The sequence below is a fragment of the Phyllostomus discolor genome, chromosome 6, assembly GCF_004126475.2.
Source record: "Phyllostomus discolor isolate MPI-MPIP mPhyDis1 chromosome 6, mPhyDis1.pri.v3, whole genome shotgun sequence".
NCBI classification, from domain to species: Eukaryota; Metazoa; Chordata; class Mammalia; order Chiroptera; family Phyllostomidae; genus Phyllostomus; species Phyllostomus discolor.
Window position 1 is genome coordinate 12,971,581 of NC_040908.2, and position 22,972 is coordinate 12,994,552.

General features: G+C 51.1%; 1 protein-coding gene across 3 annotated transcripts in view; it reads left to right on the forward strand.

Annotated features, from left to right (window-relative positions):
* Positions 1–4,388: 4,388 nt before the first annotated feature.
* The window catches only part of EFR3B (EFR3 homolog B), a 75,233-nt gene continuing 56,649 nt past the window's right edge, over positions 4,389–22,972 (forward strand). For 2 of the 3 annotated variants that reach the window (XM_028515413.2, XM_036027734.1), the window contains exon 1: positions 4,391–4,595. In XM_028515413.2, the coding sequence (XP_028371214.1) occupies positions 4,589–4,595 (7 nt within the window). In that variant the 5' untranslated portion in view covers positions 4,391–4,588. Of the gene's footprint in view, positions 4,596–22,972 lie in introns of all 3 variants that reach the window. The other variant, XM_028515412.2, reaches the window with a different exon arrangement.

Genomic DNA, 22,972 nt, shown 5'->3' on the forward strand with positions numbered 1-22,972 from the left:
GCGGCTGCTCCCAGGAACCAAGCCAAGAGCGTGTCCTACTGACCTGGCTCCGAGCTGTTTTCTGCGTGGTGAAGATGTGTTCTTCAGACCTTGCTTACCCACCTGCCCCTATACTCGGGTATTGTTTTTATAGGCTGTTCTCTCCCTGCGGCTTCTGAGAAGTAGGTCAAGATACCTGCTTTAAGGGAGAGGTGCCAGGAGTTCAAGTCATCCGGCCCGGAGTCAGGAATCCTGAGTTCTATTTTAGGCTTCACAGCTAATCAGCTCCCAGACAATCTCCGGGGGCACATTCCTCCCTCTGGCTCTCCCTGGGCCCTTCTCTAGGCCTCATGATTTATTTTTCTCTGAAGCTATATCCCCTGGGGCTGTCATCTTCTTCTCTCTTTGCACCCTCTGGAAGGCCCTTTAAAGCTGTTGGCTGCTCAAGGCTGGTGCTGGGAGCAAGAGCTGCCGCAGTTGCGTGGCTGGTAGGGAGATTGGAGGCTTTTGCGCAGACACAGTGGAGCTGGCGGGGCTGTGTGAGGCTGGAGCATCAGGGAACCAGGCTCCTGGACCAACGGACAGGCCTGGTCCTGTGCCCCAGATCCTGGGATGCAAGTGAGGGTCCTGGGTTTTATGTGATGGTCGTAGATTGCCTCTTGCTTCTAAACCTCTCTTTCTCTATCATACAGGGAAATTCAGCCTCTGGTTCATATCAAAACTGGAAATTGTGGTGCTTACTTGTGGCAGATGGGATCATTTGAGCTGTCACAGCAAAAGACATTGTTTATGGTGATGACATTAACTAGGGTGTACTTTGGCCAAAGAATAATGACCTTTTCTAAGGCTTAGTTCCACCAGCCTGACCCACTCTGTCCCAGGAGGCTCTGGGCTCTGGATTTGGCCAACACCACAGGGGGTCCGGTGCAGATGGTCCAGGAGGGGGTGGAAATTAGAGTCCTGCTTTGGTCTGGGTAGCCTGCGACTCTCTTTAATCTCTACCCTGCAAACCCAGGCAATGGGGGAGTGAAACACAGATGAGGAAGGAGAGCAAAGGCGGTTCAAGGGAGGGAAGGGGGCCTGGGACATCAGACTGTTAGGAAGAACGCTGCCAGAAGTCCAGTTTTCATGTGGGTGTCGGTGAGGACCGCAGGGCATCATGCGTGGTGGAAAGAAAATGGGCCTTGGCAGAGTGCCCTGGGCTTGAGTTCCTGCTCGACCACTCCTAGAGAGCGGTCTCACCTCTCTGGGCCTCAGTTGCCTGGCTGCAAAATGAGAATAATAGCACTGATCTTGCCAGGTTACTGACGTATTTCATCAGATAATCTGTGCCACGTGCCAGGCACAGAACCTGCGGCAGTGTGCACGTGATAAACATCATTTCTTTCCCACTTTGCTTCCTGTCATGCCCATTACCGTATTTCAGGTTTCTGCAGATAAGTAAGAAACTATGTAAGATAGGGATCCCAATTCTGACTTGCTCTTCTCCTCCTGATCTACCTGAATAACTGATTACCTGCATGGTGTCTTTTCCTGGTGACACTCTTTTAGATATTGGGACCCTTGGGTTCTGCTCCTTTGTTTTAAGTCATGAGTGAGAAGATTATATTGCCCCCAACTCTCAGCTTCCTCATATGAGAGTAACACCCCTACCTTAGATTTCTACAGCAGAACCATTGCCTGCTCAAACGTCACTTCAACATCTTGACTACGCCTCGGAGAGGCTGGGTGTGAGCTGAGTCCTTTACCACTGGACACATCAAGTCCAGGGGAGCCTCAGCCCTCTGGCAAAGCCCCATGCCAAATGTCACAGGCTAGCTGGAATGATCCCACTTGGCCTCTGGGAGCCACATACCAGTGTGGCACAGTTCTATTTGGGGATACAGGCTGGGGGGAGGGAGAAGGACCACTCCAGGCCTGGGTCACTCATGAAGATCCAGGAGCACCCTTTGAAGGATGGTGCTAGTAAAACTGTCAGGTGAAACCTAGGCTGAGTCTGAATTTCAGATAAATGAGAAAACTTTTTTTAGTTTAATTATGTCCCAACTATTGCCTGAAACATACATCAAACACGTTTTTTTGAAATTTAAATCTAATTGGGCAGCCTGTACTTTGTTCATTTGTTTTTCTTGTTTTCCCCTTATTATTGAATTTATTAGGGTGACACTAGTTAACAAAATTACAGTGTTCAGGTGCCCTATTTCACAACCCATGCTCTGTACACTGTGCTGTGTGTTCACCACCCCAAGTCAAGTCTCCTTCCGTCACCATTTATCCCCTATACCCTCCTCCACCTCCTGGCAATCAAAGGCATCCTGTATTTTTATTTGCTAAATCTGGCAGCCCTAGATCTAACATGAAGGCCCTTGGGTCGGGCACTCCAGCCCTCCCAGTATGACCCTAGGTGACTTTCCAGCCTCTGTTTCTGCTTCTGCTTCCGGACCTCCACTCTGCTCCAAGCAGGCGGAGTCTAGGTTACGCCCCACCCACTCTCTCCCCTCCACCATCCTGACCTTTGCAAATCGTAGTCCCTCTGGCCAGAATGACAATATTTACATTGTATCTCCTCATCGAGAAATCCTGCCCATTCTCCGCAGCTCATCTTGAATTCTTTTCCCATGAAACTCTACTCCGCACCTTCTGTGAGCCTCTACCATAGAACTTACTAAATTCTACATAATTTTTGCATGTCTCCTGAGTCCCTTTCACATTGTCTAGCACGCAATCAGGAGTGATCACTAAGTATTTCATTTGAAGAATGAATTAATCCACCAGTTATATGGCTGTCTAAACAGAGGTCTATGCCTCTTATGAACAGTTTACGATATTCTTTCTTGTCATTTGTTTTTTTTTTTTAATCAGTGTTTGTCTTGTACTCCCTGCCAGACATCTCACTCCTGAGGACAGACACCGCATTTTCCACGGTGCTGGAGACACCTGGGAATAATGAGAACATTCTGTGTTGAACAGATTGTGGGGTGGGAGTGTCTTCGATGTGCAGACCAAGCTAGTCTCCAGATTTTCCTTTCTGCCTGGTTCAGATGTGACCGTCAGCAGATCTCGAAGCCACCTGACTTGGTCCTAGGACTGGAGAATAGAGACAGAGCTCCTTTGTGAGTCGCCCGAGGGCTGAGACTACATGTGAGCTCCAGGAACCTTCCCAGGATTTCCCGGGGGTGGGTGGGTGGGGGGGGTTCCAGGACGCCCATCTGCTGCTAAGAGAGGAAAAGAGGTGAGAGAACAGGAACAAGACCTGGGAACAACAAGGAAGTAGGAGGGGATGGTGAGGACAGGGGGACACATGAAACATGGGTTTGGGGTGCAACAGAGAGACCACTGTTCCAAGAATCCAGCAATCTGGATTCTCTCTCTGGCTCTGTCCCTGCCTTGGGTGAAGAGAGAGAAAAGATACATGTGAGAATGCCCACTGTGTACTGTCATGTAGGTTTCATATCAATTTCCCAAAAGTCCTGCAGGGTCAGAGAGGGCTTACAAACACACAACTCAGTGTATCTAGGAAAAAGGAGACAAACCAACCTCTCACCGCCTCAGTTTCCTCTTCTGTACAATGGGAGACATTACACCTCCCCTGCTTAACTTCTTGTAGAAACCTCAGCCATGGGGCAAGAGGAGAAACTGAGGAGTGGATCCTGAAAGGTGAACGTGTGAAACGTAGAGGAGGCTGAGTGAGAAGCCTCGGCGAAGCCCCGAGCTGGGTTAGGAGGTGTGGAGCCCAGAGTGTGGGCGTGAGCCTTCTGTCCTTCTGTGTCCGTTTCTCACACGGTCAAGAAGATGGAGCAGCAGGCCCTGGGGCACAGGTGGAGAGGATTCCTGCGACAAAGCTTGTGGATGACACTCATAAATCAGGGAGAGAAAAAGCAAGCTGACCTCCTGCAGCACCTGCGGGGTGGGGTACAGTGCATTTCCTGCGTACCTGGCCTGGGAAGGACGCTGTTTGGTAGCAATCACCTGGCTGGGAGGGGCAAAGCTGAAGGTTTCATTAGAGAATGGGGCTTAGCTAAGGGGGCCAGGAGAGGGTCAGGGTTATTTCCCAATTCATCCACCTTCCTTGCACCGCTGGCTCACCCTACGAATCCTGGAGAAATCCGGAGGAGGAATAGACACACACCTTCCTACGCCCTGCTGGCCCTCGGGTCCACGGGTTAATGGCCTGAGCATCCCAGCAGGGGCCGGGAGTTCAGGTGGGTGACTTCCTCAAAGAACCACTGCAGCTAGACACTCCCCGCGCCCAGGCACCTTGGGATCTGGGTTTGAGGGAGGCCGGCCGGGGGCGGGAATTTGCCTGGGGTGGGGCGGAGCCGGGCCGGGGTCCACGGCCAGGCAGTGGCCAAGCCGCGGGGGGAGGGACGTCTCATTAGCATAGCCCCGCCCCTCTCGGCGCGCCCTGCCCAGAAGCCCGAGCGGAGGCCGGCAGCGCTCCGCCTGGGAGTGGACTGGGCGTGCGGCTCCCGGCGCTGGCCCTCCCGCGTCCGGCCTCCACCGGCCGCCGTCATCCGCCGCCGGGTGTGAATGAAAGGCAGGCGCCGCCGGGGGCTGGCTGCAGGCGACATCACGACGGGGCTTCGCGGGAGGCGCTCGCCCCGCGGAGATGTACGGTAAGGAGCGTCCTGCCTCTCGGCTCGCAAACTTGCGGGACGCGGACCTTTGTCCCCGCGCGGGGGCCCGACGAGGCCGTGGGGCGCGGGCTCGGAGTCCGGCCGGGCTTTTTCTGTTGCTGTGTGCGCGCGTGTCTGTGCTGAGGGGACAAAGATGCTCAGGGCCGGGGACCCTGGGGTCCTCGGAGTCCTCTGGGCCGGCGGTTTGCAGGCGCTGGGGCGGTGGGCGTTGGTCAGTGGTGGGGCGGGGGCTTGGGTGAGCCCGAGCGCTGGGCGCTGGGGAAAGCGGGTCTCCCTTGAGGCTGAGCAGCCGAGCGGTGGTCATGTGTGACAGCGTTTGCAGGATTAACAAAAGCGGGTGGTGCTGCGGAGTTTTCTGCGGAAAGCCGGTCCCAGATTGCAGCGGGGACGCTCGCTGCCCGCCTTATGCCTGGTTGCCGGGATGTGGGAGGCGGCGCCGGCGGTGCAGAGGGTTGGGGAGCCAGCCAGTCCTGGGAGTCTTGGCTCGCTGTCCCTGGATGGATGTGGCTTCTGCCTGTCCCTGCCGCCTGTGGGACCCAGGTTCCCTAACTTCCAGGTTGGCCCCCCACAGTGACAGAGGAGGGAGACGCTGGTGAGGGAGCAGGCAGCTCTGGGTAGCCTCCTTCTGCCTGTCCCCTGCGCTCTCTTGCCTCCTTCAACCCTCCCCTAACTGACGTTCAACAGTTAGACCCTCAGGATGCACAGGTCTGCTTTAACACTGGCGAGAATTCCTCTGGTTTTGGAGGCAGTGTGGGCGAAGGAAAAGGGAGCGCTTGGGGTCCCACATTCCAGCTCTAAAGTGTGGAGCAGCGAGACCCAGAGCACTAGAAATCAACTGCATCACAGAGCATCTGAACTGCTGTGTGTGTGTGTGTGTGTGTGTGTGTGTGTGAGAGAGAGAGAGAGAGAGAGAGAGAGAGAGAGAGAGGGAGATGGGGGTGGGGGGAGAGAGAGGATCCAGATGGACATAAGACCATCAGAACCCAGATTCTGACAGCTCTTCTCCGGCCAGCTAAAGAACTGGACTCGTTTTCACCTCCCATCTCCACTGCCCCGTGGGGGCTCTGGGCGCACCTGAGGGGTGAGTGTTGGGAGAGGAGTGCGTTCCCAATTTAACCTACCACTGAGGCTGCTCTGCTGCCTCATGGCAAACAGACTATATGAGTCACAAACTTTGTTGGAGGCAGAAAAAGCTGAGAGCTTGGTGCATAGGCTCAGCAATCAGTGGGCCTCCCTGTTGACAGAGAGAGAGAACCTTTTCATTGATCTCCATCGCTACCCAGTTGGTAATACGTCTGCACTTTTGAACCAGGTCAAGACGTCAGCAGGTCCCCTCAGCGAGGATTCCTCTTGGGTGGATCTGAGGGGGCAGTAGAGTGGGAGGCGAGGTTGACCTCAGAGCCTCTTCTGCTGGCTGTGGGGACTCTGGGGAAAGGTAACAAGGCTGTTGTTTTATAAGCTAGGAGGCTGTGAGGCTCCCAGGAGAGAGCTGTATTTTCTTAGTCTGTTTTCCCCTCTTCTTTTCTGCAGAGTGAGCAGCCTGAAGCTGCTGCAGGTCACTTGACAAAAGCATGTGACTGCAGGGGCACCTGCAGTGGGGACGGAGTTAGGATAGGGCCCAGCAGACCGACCGGGTAAGGACTAGGAACCTCAGTTCTGCCGGGCCTCTGAGTGGTGGTGCTTAATCTTAGTCAGTTGGGGTCCCTGTCTGCCTCCACGGTGGGAAGCAAGTGAAGGAAGAGCTGGGTGGTACGGAAAAGTGAACTGAGCGTCCAGCGTATCTGGGTGCTATTTTCAGATATGCACAGATTTTTATTCCCCTTTTATGATATGTTTTTATTCCTCCAGGTGCAAACAGAGATGGTACTTACCCCTGAATGAGTCATAGAAAGATTATAGAGGGAATCCTCTGGGCAATTGCCTGCAGCAAAGGAAAGTCACACCAGTGCCCGCTGGGAGATTATTATTGTGTCTCACTCAGAGCCAAGCGTTGTCTTTGGAGGTGTGAGAGGCAGCCCACTTTTCAATGGCAGCGGGGGGGGGGGGGCACTCAGCAGCCTGAATTTTAGTATTTTCTTGACTTCCACGAAAAGAAAGGGTCCATGTGATACTTGTAATAATTCTTTCCCCAGAAGTCAATAGAGTAAGGGATAAAGATGTGGATAGGGAGGTTGGAAAGGCATAGAATCACAGACTTCTTACATTTCATTCTTATTTGTCCATATTTCCCAAGTAAATTGTCCAAGGTAACGTGGTTAGATAGGACAGTGCAGGATGCAAACTGGGGCTTCCCAGATCTGCACACCTTCCCCCGCCCCCACAATGCCTAGGGTTAAAGTCTCATTAGGAAAATGCCACCCTGGATTTTACTAACTGATGAGCAGCGAGCTCCCCCATGTAGAGCCAAAGGTCACCTAAGAGCTTGAGGTAACAGTGACCCCTTGACTACCCACCCTGGTGACTTGACCCATTCTGAATTCACGTAATCTAACTCTGGTCCCCACCTCTCAGCTGCTCAGCGATCCTGGACAGATCTTCCTCTCCCCTCTTCACCCCTCCTCACCCTGCTTCTCCCCCGGCCACTCGGTCTCCCTGTGCCCTCAGTCTCCTCCATCTTTTCTCTCTGTCTTTGGGGGAAATAAAGGCCCCCTCGTCTTTGCTGGAGGACACAGTGCAATCTGGGACAGAAAGAATCCTAGACCTGGGGTCTGCCCATCTCAATCCAGAGCCAGGTCGTGGGCAAATGGGTCGTCTCTTGGAATGGCATCTCAGGAGAAAATGGCGAGACGTACATTCCCCTCCCGGGTGGGTTGTGAGCCTCAAAGCCTGGCACTACTCTGGCAGCGCCTCCGAGGAGGTTCTGTGCTCACCGGACAGATTGCTCCAGAGCCCGGCCCCTTGGGGTGGTCTTGGGCCTTTCCTCTTCTCTCCTCTTGTCTGCCAGCTCTGAGGATGCCTGTCTGTGTCACCTTCCACCCACCTCAAACACACAAGTGCCCTTGACCTTGCCAGCCACTCCAGCCAACAAACAGCCCAGCTGCCTCCTCACCACTCACTCATTTCTAAACCTCAGTCCCTTTCTGGAAATGGCTGTCCAAAAGGACACGGGTGACCTCCCACAGTCTTGTTTACACCTGTGAACACAGATGGACAAGGGACCTGGGAAAATAAAAGCACAGCGTGGGGGGATAGGAAGATTGTGGGCAAATCCTGTGCAAAAGTGGGTTCCCATTTGTTCTTCCCTGTGGTGGAGTTGCGTAGCCAGAAGGGTCCCTGTCTCTCTCTCCTGGGGTGGGGCCTTGCTGGGCCTGCCCAGGAGCATCCCACTCACCCGCTGAGGCAAGGCCGAGGCCTCCCTGTCTGAGCAGCGCCGCCCTCCAGCAGTAGGCCTGCCAGCCAAGTAGAGGATCGGAAAGGATTTCCTCAAAGCCACAGTCTGCACGGCCGGGTCCCACTCAAACAGAGGCTGCCCTGACCCATCCCCCCTCACCTGCAGCTGCTGCCCCATGGCCAACAAGCACATCTCACGCCGTGTGGCTGAGAGTGCTGACTGTAGGGAAAGTGGCACTGGCTACAGCGTTCTGTAAGTGTGCTTCACAGAGCACACGTGTGTGCTGTGACTGGTGTGGACGGTGTGGCGACACTGCAGCTCAGGGCCGACTCTCCGAGGTGCACAGACTCACCTTTGGGGAAAGTTCCACAGGTCCTGCTGCTCCTCCCACAGCCACACACGGACACACACACACACACACACACACACACACAGTCCAACATCCTCGCCTTCCTGGCACTCCCCCCACCGCACCCCCAACTCCTTTACTCCTGGGAGGAGCCCGTTTTCTCTCTCTTGCTGCCCACAGTTCAGTGAATTCAAACAGTTGTCATTTTCTTCTTGCACATTAAAAATAAAAATAAAAAGTTAATATTGCCTTAGAGAAAATCTGGACAGGAAAGTAGGAGGAAAAAAACCATCCAGAATGCTACTAAAACCAACCTTTTATATAGCATTATATAAATTAACACTGGGATCTCGTGTTCGCCTGCATTTGCCCTTTCCTTTCTCTTCCTTCCTTCCTTTCGGGATCCAGTCTGGGTGAACCCAGGCATGATGGCGGAGGGGCGGCAGGGAGCCGGGGACTGGCCTCACGTGACCTTGGGCCTGGCCCTTTCTGAGCCTGCTCCCTGGCTGTGCAAAGACGACAGAGTCCCCCTCCCAAGAGCAGACATTAATCAGGATGGGAGAGCTGTCCCCACTGTCCCCTTCCCTTTCTTCAACTTTCTCTTTCCTGTCTCTTAAAATTTTTTTTAAAAAGGGCAAAAATAAAATAAACAGACTTATGTCAGTGCTTGTAAGACTGTTTCTTGTATCAAACAAGAGGAAAATTTAATTTACAAAGCATCTTTTCTTTTTCCTGGTAGCTATTCAATCCTTCCAGAAAGTCTGGAAAACACAGTAAACTACAAACAAGTATAACTGCTTTTACTGTTCTGGTATCTTTCCTTCCATGAATTTGTTTATGTAGTTGGAAATACCAATTTTATGTAATTTTGCATTCCAGTTTTTTTTACTTAACAGTGGATTATAAGCCTTCCCCCAAGTTAGTAAAAACTTGTTGGCTGCCATTTTTAATGACTACATAACTGCCCACTAGATGATGTATAATTTCCTTATTTTATATTACATTACACATAAAGATTCAATATTATAATCCTGGGAAGAGTACCTGGTACCTAAAGCTTTCTCTAAATTTTGGAATATTTCCCTAGTCTGTAGCCCTCCAGATGGGTTGATCAAGGAATACAAACATATTAAAGATTTGTTATATATTGTCAAACTGCTTTCAGTTTGTATCAGTTCTACCGCCACTGGCAGTTAGAAGCATCCTATCTCCCTGACTCTCAAAAGCATTACATATTGAGATCTTTTCCTAATCTTTGATAATTTGATAGAAAAGTTAGATCATTTTAACTTGTATTCTTTCTGACTAGTGAAGTTAAACAGTTTTTTTTTTAACCATTTGCATTGTAGCGAATTGTCAAGAGAACTTTATTTCTTGAGGAAATAGTTAACTATTTGTCATTTGCTTTATATTTTGTGTTTTGAAGGGAATTATGCATAAACTTATCAAGTATTTGTGGAGTGCGAGCTGCATATGATTCTGCGTAGGGCATCATGGGGGACTCGGGAATGTATAGAAATCCTTTCCACCAAGAGGATTTCTATTTCAGACAGGTTGTGAAATATGCAAAAAATTTAATGATATAAAGACAGGTTCAGTACAATTGCACAGTTGTGCAAGGTGGGCTGGAGTAACTCATCAAATGAGGGGGAGCAGCAATGTCTTGACGTGGACGAGACCACTCCGAGGTGGACGTATTGGGAGGGCTTTGGGGGAGAGTGGGCATCTGTCAGTGCAGGGTTCTGAGCTGGGTGGGAAGGGAGGGAGGGCGGGCCAGGTGGGGGCACCGGTGTAAGTGCACGCAGGCGGGGGAAGAGAGGACCAGCCCAGGGACAGGTAGGGGAGTGAGCGTGCTGGGTTTGGGTGGAGTTTAGGTGGAGATTATGTGACGGAGAAGGAGATATGTCAGGGATAAGGAGTTTCCACTTATCCCTGTGAGCAGTAGGAGCCACTGCAGGTTTTAGACTGTCAAAGGGCTGATTTGGTCGATTGATGTTTCAGGGAAATGAAGCTGAGGCACTGCACAGACGGGGGTGGGGTGGGGTGGGGTGGGGGTGCTGTGGAAGTGAAGAAAAGGGAGAGAGACCAGCCCTATAGGTGGGGCCCCCGGGAGTAAGAAACCTCTGGACCAGTTCCAGTTGTGCATATGCAGAGGAAGATGTTTGCTCCTTTAAAAAAAAAAAAAAAAAAAGCAGTAGGACTGGGCGGGTGGGAGAGATGGGGATGTGGGATAAGGTGACTTGAAACTCGAAAAAAAGAACCATTCCAATGACACATTCAATGTGGGTTATATAAGCAGGTATAGAAAATGGTGCATTTAGAAATAAGTGCTAGATTACCCAGAGCAGTAAATTTATTATAATCTCACTTGTTCTAAAGAGGATTTGCAGCATATATTTTACGTACACACCTGTGCTAGAATAAATAAAGGGGTCAAATCAAGGAAAATCTATGAGTAAAACAGGAAAAAAACACAAAAATAAGGTTATTTCAGGAAAAAGTGCCTACCAGCAGGCCTTATTGAAAATTCAGTTTTGAGCTTCCCACAGGCCCCCAAAGAGGGAGAAAGTCATTTGCAAGTCTCATAGCATCTATAAAAAAATTTTTTTAAATGCGGTTACCGAGGACAAATACAGCTTTTTGAGATGCTAAGAGCTGACAGAAATTCTTCCCTGAGTTCCTCATAAAAGAGGAGTATTTTATAAATGTTGGTCTAAATTAGGTTTTTCTTTTAAAAATACAGTTCCCTCAATCTGCTCTGTTCCAGTTTGTGGAGTATGAAGATGGCTCCAAACTCGTCTGTGGGTTCCCATTCCTCACTGTGAAACTGCCACCGGCTCTGCTCTGGGCTTCCTGCCTGGTTCGCCGAGAGCCAGTACGCCCAGGCTCCGGTCCCTCTGCAGCTGTGGCTGTCATTTGTCCTTCCTCGGTGACTGTGTCTTCTGAGAGTTTGCTGGGGGAGCTGCCCCTCCCTTCATGACCGAGGAGGGCCGGCTAGTGACTCTCATTCACGCATCTTATCTGAGCTCTCTGCACACTCACATTTCTCCTGTCCTGGTTCCCACTCACCTCCAGCCCCGTGAAAGTGAAAGCAGGAAGCTGGTCTCTCTTGTTCCCTGAGACACAGCTTCAGGGCCCCGGACACTGCCTGGGACAGAGGAGGTGGGCAGACACCTTGATGGAGAGAGGAATGCGGAGTTAGAGGTCATCTAACCATTCACCTCTCTGTGGCTTCTGACCCTCTACGTACTTTGGCTTTCCCTGTGTCATGAAGAACAACGCAATGACTGCTATCTTCGCTTCTGTGCATGTGGCACAGCTATGAGATAAGCAGTGTTCTAAGCACTTTTTACATGTTACCTGAGTTAACCTTCCCCAAATTCTATGAGTTAGGGATAATTATTCTCATTATGGAAATGAGAAAACGGAGACACTGGGAGGCTGAGTTGCCTGCCCACGGCTGCACAGTTTTGTGACAGGGCTAGAACCTGAACCTGAGCATCCTCGCTCCAGAGTGCGGACTCGCCTGCCCTCTCACACACCCACTGTCTCTAGAATATTCTAAATGTCCCTGAGAATACAGGTCTTTCCTTTGCTGAGCCCACTGTGTCCCACAGCCTGGCATGTTCATTTGGGAAGAGCAGGAGAGCATAGAAGGTGTGGCTGACCTGAGGGGGAAGCAGGTCAGGCAATGGGGAGCCTGGGGGCTATCACTTCTGGTTGGAGCCCTTGCCTCCTGGGACCCTTCCCTCCTCTTTTATCATTGTTTTCACTTTGTCAGAGAGAGAAAGGACTCCGGGAAGAGCCCTGGGGACCTAAAGGAGGATGGATTAATAACAGAGGAGCCAGGACAGCAGGTAGGTGAGGGTGGAGGACAGCGTGCAGGAGCCAAGGACGGCATCAAGGACAAGGAAGCACGAGCATACATCTCAGAGAGCGAGGGGGAGGCGGGCAGGCAGGCAGACGCGCTGTCACACCACAGTCACACGCGTACACGCGTGCCTAGGTGGCGGTGTTCCTAAGGGTGTGCTCCCTGGTCAGCGCTGGGCCCGGAGGAGGGCAGAGACTGGGGATGGTCTGTGGCGGGAGGAGCTCTGCTTCTCTGCTAGTTTGGCTGTGAGTTCAAACCTCTTCCCTACCTCTTCAGGTCCAGCCCATGTGGCCACGGCGAACCGATCGCTGCCTCTAGGAGGTGAGGTTAGGACCGGGCTGTGTCTATGAGAGAGGGGGACAGTGGTCGAACCCCAGACGACCACTTTCTAGCCACAGGCCCCTAGAAAATTAGTCCGTCTCTCTCTGAGCCCATTCTCTTCCCGGTAAAGTGGAGACAATTAGTCTGCCTTGTGTAGTGAGCAGTCAAACAAGACAATGTCTTTATATATGTATTTATATTGCAGAACTCTGTACCTAGGAAAGGTGACACCATCACCATCCAAGCAATTTTTATGGGTGCTTCTGGAGCATGGCCACCATGCCCTCTCCAGAAATAGTGACAATTCCTGCATACAGGGACGAGTATGTCGTATTCAGACTGTGTTTGTGAAAATCCTTGGACACAGGGTCTGGTGACAAGGATGAAAGCAGAGAGCTGCCGCCGTGCTGGGGAGCTGGGCGCCTGCCTCTGTGGAGTCAGCCCGCTGGATCAGGTCCCCGAGAGGGGACACCTGCAACGCTGGCGGTGCGCAGCGCTCTCTTGTCTCCTAGAGGACCGTCTGCAGATTGGCGGTCCACGACGGAGTCCCTCCCTCCCTGCTGCACCAGGAAGAGGAAGAAATCCCTTAGATGCAAAGAGGACAGACATGATGTCTTCCGCTAAACCCTTACACCAGCCTAAATCCTTATGCATTACTGAATTCCAGCAATGTTGATTCCGTGTCATTCAATCCATTCCTCAAGTCAGAACAGCCCTTCGGAGGTCGATGTTGTCATTTCAGTGGTGGAGCCGAGGACACAGTGACAGAAGTCCAGTGATTTGCCCAGGGTCACACAGCAGGTTGGAGTCCCTTCTCCCCATCGCCTCCTAAGTGTACGTTCACAGAGTGCCCTGTGAGATTAGAGCACTGCTTTTGTCTCTGACGACAGTTCCATGTGCCTTATGCCAAACAGCAGACTTCACTACAAGAGAATAGTTCCAAACTGAATATTTTCGTAGATTCGACATACTCTAATTTGCTGTGATTCATGTGCACCCAGGTTTTTGGCCCAAATTTTTTGGGAAAAAAACCTTTTGTTTTAATTTTTTAATTCAATTATTTATTTATGTATATTTAGATACTTGTGCTTTGTATTATAAGGGAATTTTAGCATTTATTTTTTAACATATTATGGTACAAGAAATTTTATGGAACAGATAATTACAGAACAGAAGGACGGATACAAGGTATTTCAGGCACGACCCATGCATAGTGCGCATCCTTATTTTTCCCTCAAAAATTTGAGTAAAAAAGTACACATTGTATACAGCACAATACGGGTGGTTTAGCTGTAGCTTCTCATCCAGGAATATGGGTGTCAGTCCTTAAAATGGACTGTTGAGCCCAGTGCCCTCATGCACATCTGTGGTCCAATGATAGGATTTCTGGGTTCAAAGGCTAACTTGCTCATTATACCCCAGAAGGACCCAGAGAGATCCAAGCATCCAGAAATCAATAGTCTTAGATTCTTAGCTTGGCAGGGCCCCGAGCTTCGCCATAACTCTTCAGAGATACTCCTCTCCATGTCCCAACTTTCTCTTTAGGTGGATAGCACTCGAAACAACATTTATAAATCGTGTGAAGAAGTATCCCTAAATTACAAGAACGAGATCACTTAGAAAGGCGCTACTTGCGGTAGAACCAAGCATTTCCAGCCCTCTCTCGCTTCTCACTTCTCGTGCTGGAAGGAAGCTCCTGCAGCAGAAGGATGCAGGCTGAGCACGGGGACACCCCAGAGCTCCGCAGCCTCCCACCAAGCATCTTTCACCTCCCCACTGTATCTAATACTTTGATGTTATTTTTATCGTTTATTTGTCACACCGGCTGTCATTTATTTCCTTGTGTGCTAGATCTGCGAACCTCTTGAGGACACAACCTCTATCTTAATCATCTTTGTTTTTCTAGCATCTAGTGGAGACCTCGGGTATGTAGTGAGAGCTCAGATGTTTGCATTAAACTATCGAATAGTTTTAAGTGTCAGTCATACATCTATACACCCAAACCTAGCAGCCCTGTTCCCAGGGCACCGATGGTGGTGGGCTGAGGTTTCAGAAAGAAGCCTGTAGTGACAATTGCAATATTTCATCATCTCGGGGTGCCTTCCCACGTTGATTATAATTCTGCACAGAATAAAGAATATGCCAAGAATATGCCAGAATATAACCACTTGACTTTTCCTCTGGGCTTTGATGGTGTGAGTGGTAAGAAACAGCTGCTTGGCATGCCCACGGAGACCGCTGAGGCAGGTAGAGAATTATTCTCACGAATTTCCTCCTGGGTTGGTGGAGCTCGGAATGAACACTGTAATCTTTTTCTTTAGAAAACAAAGGTCACTTGAGTGCTATAGTTATAGGCAAATCTTTATTTTGGTTTCCATTCATATCGTTTGTCGTGTACATTATTCTTTTACCAAACAAGAAAGATGAAAAGCCCCCTTGAGGCAAACGCAGTGAAATACCTGGTTCTCGTTGCGAGGAGGCACCTGGCCGGCATGTGCCTGGATCCACCACCATTCAGCCGGGCGTGCCTTCAGGCTGGGGGCTGGGTGGAGTGCGGGGGCACCAGGCAGAGACGCAGGGATGTGGGCCTTGGTTGAGGGTTATATACAGATGGAATAAAAGAATAGAAAAACCATTAGAGTCTTTCAAGCTTCCATCAAGCGCCTCAAAGTGCCTGGTTCTACTAGCAGCCCTGGGACCCGTGGCTGGTGAAATCAGTGAGCACACTGGAATGTCTCGAGAAGTTTCGCCCCAAGGAGAAGAGGACGGACGGAACTGCTAGGAATGCGCTCTTCTCCCCCAGACAAGCTGTCGGGGAAGAACAGGGCCGAGTGTTCTGCAGAGGAGTGGGCGGGGCTGGACGTGGTACCAGGCTGTTCTTCTGCGGTTTCAGGGACCTCCGTTCCCGCACCGGGAGGGAGGGCTGGCCGTCAGGCCTGACTCAGGCTCTGTTGCTGCGTCAACTTGGGCAAGATTCTCCATCTCCCTCGGCTTTCGCTTCAACCCCCATGTTGGGAGAGCTGGACGGACGGCCTGTTAAGGGTTTAGAGTGACTGGTCTGTCCTGTGGGGGAGAAAGCAGGGCCGAGGCTATACCCGTAGCAGGGATTTTCAAAAAATCTGGATGGTATTGCAGGCACTGTGATCTCGGGTTCTTTGTGTAACCTGGCTACGCATCCATTTCCGCATCGGTAGGATGGGGATGTGACCGCTTTGCCAATTCAAACCATGTGGAGCCGGGGGTACTGTTCAGTGGGATGATGGACGCGGACAGGCTCACCAAGCCAGGCGTGGATGAGAGGTGTGTGCTGGGTGCTATGACTTGTGCTTTACGTACATCCTTATTTCACAAAAATCTGGTGTAGTAGGTATTTCTAGTCCCTCACCCATTTCCAGGTAATGATAATAAAGTCCAAAGCAGTTAAATGCCTTGTCCGAGGTCACCTGGCTCACTAAGTGGTGTAGCCAAACAAATAGCCAGTCCTGTTTATTCTCTTTTATTCCACTTGGACTCTTACTTAAAACACCCTTATTAACTGGACTGCATCAAAATCTAAAACTTCCTCGCACCAAAGGATACTATAAACAGTGAAAGGGCAACCCACACACTGGGAGAAAAATATTTGCAACTGTGTATCTGATAAAGGATTGCTATCTAAAATATGTAAAGAATGCCTACAATTGAGCAATGACCAAAAAAAAACTTGATTTAAAAGTGGGTGAAGGACTTGAATAGGCATTTCTTTAAAGAAGATACACCAACAGCCAATAAGGGCATGAAAAGATGCTCGACATCACTTGGTATTAGGGAAATACAAATCACAACCACAATGCTGTATCACTTCAGACGCATTAGGATGCTTATTATAAAAAAAAATCAGAAAATAACCAGTGTTTCTGAGATGTGGAGAAATTGGAACTCGTGTGTAGTGCTCGGAATGTGAAACAGTGCAGCCATGGTGGAAAACAGTGGGGCCGTTACTAAAACTATTAAAAACAGTTACAGAGGATCCAGTAATTCTGCTGCTGGGTATGTACCAGAAGAAGCAGGGCCTCAGAAAGATGTAGGTGCACCCACGGTCGCAGCAGCACCATTCAAAATGGCCAAAAGTGGGTGCAGCCCAAGTGCCTACCAACAGTGAAATGGATAAACAAAAGGTAGTGTGCTCATACACTTGAATATTATTCAGCCTTAAACATGGACGGGCCCTGAGGACATGTTGCCAAGTGAAATAAACCAATCACAATGGGACAAAGACTGTAGGATTCTGCTTACATGAGATACCCAGTTAGTCAAATTTGTAGAGACAGAAAGTAGCACAGAGGTTCCCAGGGGTTGGGGGTGGGGGATGGGCATGGATGTTTGGTGGGGGCAGGGGGTCAGCTTGCAAGATGGGAAAGCATTTCGGAGACGGACAGTGGCCATTACTGCACAACCATGTGCATGTACCTGATGTTGCTGAGTGGTACTCTTAAAATGGTTAAAGTGGTTAATGTCATGTTACGTATGTTTGACCACAATTTTCAAAGCTTCCACCCACCTACACACACAACACACACCCGCCCTGGTCAGAGCTGCTCACACCCTCCATCGATGGCATGAATCAGGCTGGGTGGGTGACAGCCCTCGTCCTCTTGCCGCTCAGGAGCGCCTATACAAGGAGACCCAGAGACTGACATCATTACAGGCTTTGGATCTCCGGAAAACGCCACAGCCGACTCAAGTTAAGCATGCCACTCAAATGCCATTTTGGGGAAAGAGAGAAAATTCCTAACAGTAAGGTCGAGGGCATGTCTGTTGCATTCTGTGACAGTGGCTGGAGGGATGACGATCAGACTTGAAGGCTGTGGCACGGATGGTCTGAGTGAGTGGCGTTGGCGGGGGGGCGGGGGGGGAGCGGTGCATCTCAAGGAGCTGCCCGTTCCCCTCCTGAGCAGTGAGACAGAGGTGCCAGGAGGGGTCCGTGTGGCTGCCAGTGCATGGGGGCAGGCAGAAAGGAACCTGTGAATTCGGGTGTCGGCCCCAGCTGAACCGCCAGGGTGGGTGCCTTCCACCGCAGGTCGATTTTGGATTGAGCTCCCCCGCCCAGAGTAACTCCACTTGGCCTGCCCCGAGGAGAGCAGCCACATGCTTTATTTATTCACAAAAAAGCTAATAATGCCGCTGCAGGGAGCCAGCCCATAATCAATGCCTGTCTGCCAGCCCTGAAAGGAACCCTCTAGAACATGGCCAGTGGTTATTTCAGGATGATAGGATCACAGGTGACGTTCACATTTTCTTTCAAAAGGTACTTGCAATTTTTTTTTTTGCATTTTCGTATAGCGAGCATGTATTATAATGGCAGAACATCAAGAAATAGAATTAAAAGTGGCGTTCCCCATCAAAGACCTGTGGATAGTTATCTGGACTCTTCTAATTATGTTTTAGAAATGCTTCTGCAGGAAGACATGCAAAAACAAATCTGTACGGCCAGGCATTAGAAATTACAGAATGGCTGGATGAGGGGCTTGCCTGGAGAGGGGAGCTTCCCGAGGGGGTCACGCTGTCCTGTCTCGTCTGGGTGGTGTCATACCGAATAGAAACGGTTGTCAAAACTCAAGGCTGTGAACACTTAGGACCCGTGCATTTACCGCATGTTAATTACTCTGCAGTAAAACAGTAGGAGCCCCAGGAAAAGAAGAAAACAGGCCTGCAAACAATCGCGGTCTGTTTGGCACTGCTGGCAGGCGGAGTGCTAGCAGACAGCCCAGGAGCTGCGCCAGCCGGCACCAGGGCCCTTGCCCAGGACGGTCTCGGGTCCCCCAGGAACAGGGACCCCTCTGAGTGCCTGGGCAGGGCACAGGCTGCTGGACACCGTGTGTGCTGAGCAGAGAGTGGAGGAAGCTGACCCCGGGAAGTCCAGCGTGCTGCTGGCATCTGGGAGGCTGGTGGTGCCGGCAGGGCAGCAGGCAGAGGGCCCACGCAGAGGGCCATCTGGTGCGAGGCCTGTAAGGTGCTGCTGACTCTGATGGGACCTTAAATGATGGACACAGCCCGGCTTTTGCAGGCCTGTCACACGGTCTCAGCGCCAACAGAGGCAGGGCCGATGGTGGAGCAGGGCTGGGCGAGTGTGCAGGATTGATTTTCTCCTTTCCTCCCGGGGCTTCTGTGACCTTGCAGCCGCAAGTGAGGTTGTTCTCCTGAGAGTGCACAGCCTTTACTGACTTTATTTGTCACCTGCTTCATACTAATGTGCCAGCTGTGACATTTCTGCACAAGGACCTATATCTCCCTGGCTACAAAAGGACTTTCTTTTCCTAGTGGCACATTGAAGTGGATAAACCTCAGTGTCTCCTTTGTAGCCCGGGGTTCAGTGTGAAGACCCCGGGTTCTGACAGACGTGAGTTTGAATCCCAGCTCTCCCACAGAACGGTTTTGTGACTTTAGATAAGTTACTTAACTGGGCTCAGCCTCATCTTCCTCATCTGCAACACGGAACAGTAAACCCCACTTCTACATGGGTGGAAGGGTTAAATAAAATAATGCATCCCTGCCTCCTAATGTTCCTGATGCATAATGAGAGCTTGGTGTTAGCTGGTGCGGGTATCAATGGGAGAGGCCAACATGCACATTTTACTCTCAATGGACCCTTTTAAATGGCGACGTAGCAGTAACAGGGCCCCAAGGATCTGCTTCAGAGGAAGCCTCCTCCAGTCCTTCTTCAGAGCTTTCTAAGGAGCTGTCCCTTCCAGCTAGGTTTCTGCTTTTGGAGACCCACTCCGCTTGGCTGCTTTCTCGCTGCTTGCTCGCTCCATCTGCTTCTTGCTCCTCGCAGCGGGCAGAGTCTGCTGGAAGGACTTCCTTCCTCACTCGGGTACATCCAGGACGCCCATGCGCAGTAGAACTGCTTCATGAAAAATGGGTCTTAGCCAGGCCTGGCCTGCCTGCCGCTTACTTGGCATTTTTCGTTTGGCTCAACCAAGCACTCATTTTGCATTTTCGCTGAATTCTGGTTGCTTCCTCATGATTCTGGTTTGAGTTGCAAAAGTGTTGCTTCTGAAATTTCCCTCTGGCTCCACGACCACCCTGGGCCGGGCTTCGTGCGTTCTCGGCCGTGGGCACGGGGCCCGTGCTGTGCTCCGGCACCGCCACTCGTGCTGGGACAGACTCGCCGATTCCAGATTTGGACTTTTGAGTGATTGATCTTGGATCCTTCGTCTTGACAGCTCTGTGGTTTTAGCTGTCTGTTCGTCTGTGTATTTAAAGCTCTCGCACTTGCTCCAAATCAGTTTGGCTCCGTCACAATGAAGCTTCTTCTGGTTTCTATATTTGACACTGTGTGTTCATTTGGAAACCTGGAGGTGAGTAACCCTGCTTTTTATAGGCTGCCTGGTGGCCACAACAGGAAGCTGGACGAGTTGTGGGAGTGGAGAAAGCACAAGTGTGCTGTAAATCCTGAGGCCTGATTTCTGGTTTTGAGCTTACACCATGGCTCCAGTGAAATTTCTAATCCTGCACGGTTTGCACATGACAGATTCCACTCTCTGTGCTGCCAGCTCTTCGCAGGCAGGCAGGTTTTATTGGAAGGCTTCGTATCCCCATCGTTCACATGCACTTAACATAAAAATTGGTGCCTTGGTGCACTGAGTGGTGGGGATTCCCAATGGAGTGGGAATTTTGGACGAGTGAATTCCCACCCCGAGCTCAGAACACCCCCCAGAGAGATACACACATAAGCATTCAGTTCCCTTCTTACTCTCATTTATCGCGATTCCCCTGGGCTTAAAAGGCCAGCAAAGCGCTTCCTTCCATATATGTAACCCATACACTACTTAAGCTGATAAACAGTGTTTATGAAATAAAACGCCAACAGTGCTCTGTTCGTGCTAAGTCTATCATCGAAGCTACAGAAGCTATCTAGGGTCCGAAGGCCACACAGGAAGCCAAAGATGTCAGGGCCACCTTGGGAGTTCACGCCAGCCCAGGGCCTGCACCTTCCAGGGCAAGGTGTCCACCGAGATCGATGCAGAGACAGGCCAAGGGTGACCTTTCTGGTTAAATAAGTGACTCATGTAACATTTTACGCTGCTGCCAAGCCAGCAGTCACTGGAGGTGAGACAACACCTCTCCTCCTCCCTCAATCGTTGCTCCCCACTCCGCACACACAGTTTGAGGTTCCTGTGTCACCTCTCTACTGAAGACCTGTCCAGAGGGTCACCAGTGGGCGCCCAATGGCCCCGCCCTTTGCCTACACCTTCTTCTCGCTTCCCTTTTTTATCTTCTCCTGACCCTCCTCACTGCCTGAAACTCACCTCCCCGCAAACCGCCGGGACACGTGCCGGTTCTGCGGGCTTCTTCTGCCCCTGCTGGGCAGGTGCTGTGAGGTCCTACCATCCCCTTGCCTTAAGTGTCTCCCCTAGAAAGTCCCCCCACTCACCCTCCAGCAGTCAGCTCTCCGTGGTGACTTTCACGTGTGAAGGGAGGGGGGGAGGGGCTACGATTAGCCTGTGTTCCCTGACCGATTATCTCTGCCTCACATCTACGGGGAGCATCTCAGCCGAAGTGGCACCTCCACCCTCGGAAGTCCCGGCACGCTGGCTCAGGTGGCATTTGCACTTCCTATTGTTATGGCCGCTTGAGCACACACCCAAGGGGACAGGGACTGTGCGTTCTCCTGTTTTTCATCTTCTGATGTACTCGATGCATTTGTGTGGCACGCACGTGTGTGTGTGAATACATCAAATGATTCCCGGCTCTTGAATTAGCTCCGGTGAGACCCAAGCTGAGCAAGTATAGAAAACTCTGTGTGTGTGTGTGTGTGTGTGTGTGTGTGTTAAACTCTTGGGGTCCAAATCTTTGAACAGTGAATTATCCTCATCAGGTTTTGTGAGGCGTTTTATCCTGAAGAGAAAATGGCAGCAACATTCAAAATTGTATTTCTTTTCCATTAAACGAGTAATACCGAAAACATTTTTGTTGGGGAAGAAAACGAAAATAAAAACTGAAGCTCTAAGCCAGAGCTGTCCCAGAGAACTTTCTACACTGATGCGAATGTCCTAGGTCTGCGTGTCCAACAGGGTGGCTGTTAGCCAGCCACGTGTGGCTGCTGAACTCATAAAATGTGGCTAGTGTGTCCGAGGAAGCAGATTTTAAATTTTATTGAATTAAATAACCAGGGGTGACTAGTGGCTAGCCTGTCCCCCCACCCCTAGGCTCCCAGCTCCAGCCCCCACACTGGACGTGACCCCCCATAACCCTGCACCGTGTGTCTTTACGGGTCTTTGTGCATTTGCAGCCTATTTTATGCACATATTTACACGCACACCAAGTTCATTTGGCCCATGAGTGTTTTGCACAAACAGTGCCACACTACACCTGTTCTGCAGCCTCCTGTTTAACTGATGGCGTGTTTGGAGAGCTATCCGGGGCGGCGCTTGTAGCCCTGCTTTATGTATCCGAGCTGCTGCACAGTGTGCACTGCAAGAGGCTCCCTGGTTTATTTACACAGTCCCCTATCAGTGAGCACTTGGGTTGCTTCCAAACAAAGGCACCCACCCATCCTTGCCTGCTTCGCTGTGCATGTGAGCAATGGCAGATACTGTGAATGGGATTTCTGAATCCAGGGGAGGAAAGGGACCCGTATTTCTCCACCACCCCTGCCCCGCCCCCGCACTGACGTGGTTCTCCCGGGTCTGGTTCTCCCCCCGGTTCCCCGGGGGGGTTGGGACTGATGAACTGCCCCAGCCCCTATGCCTGAGGTGGTCCTGGGGAGCCGTCATTATCATTTTGTTGGAAACAGGCAGCCATGCTCTCCCCTGACCTTTGTTTTCACTCCCGGAGCGAACGGAGAAGCTGAAACCTAGATTTTAATCACACGGGCTGTGATGAGCTCTGAAAATGCTGAGGCATTAATAACAATTGAAGATGACAGACACAGGCGGCCTTCCTCCGCAGGCTGAGCCCCATGCAGACCTGAGGGAAACCTGGAATGTTCTGTGCCTCATGTTTCATTTAGATTTCTCAAACCACGTTCGTGCGACCCGTCCTGGGGCACAAATACAAGACACCTGGGTTTAAAGGCCTGCGTATTTGCAGGCCTTTGCTGCTGGGTGCTGCACAAGTAGGAGGGAGATCCGCGGTGCGATCTGGTGGGAGCCACTCTCTGAACGCCGCGAAGGAGGCCCAGGCCTCGGGAGCGGCCAGCAGTCGCTGCGAATTAAAGCGAGAAGAGAAGCCAGGGCGGGCTTCCGGCGTCCACAGCCCATCCCATCCCGTGCCCCCCCCCCCCCGCCACTCCACAGTTTCAAAGCATGTCGAAATACAAATTATTAAAGATTCCATGCCAAGTTTTTTCTTCCCAGTGGTGACTTTAAAATTCAATCTCGGAGGAGCTAGGGATGACGGCGCCGGGATCAAAAACGGAGGAGAGGGAAGTGGGCAGAGCAGGAAACAGTGTCCTCGCCACTAGAAGTGCCCCCCGTGGGCTGGAGTGGGAGCGGAGCTGT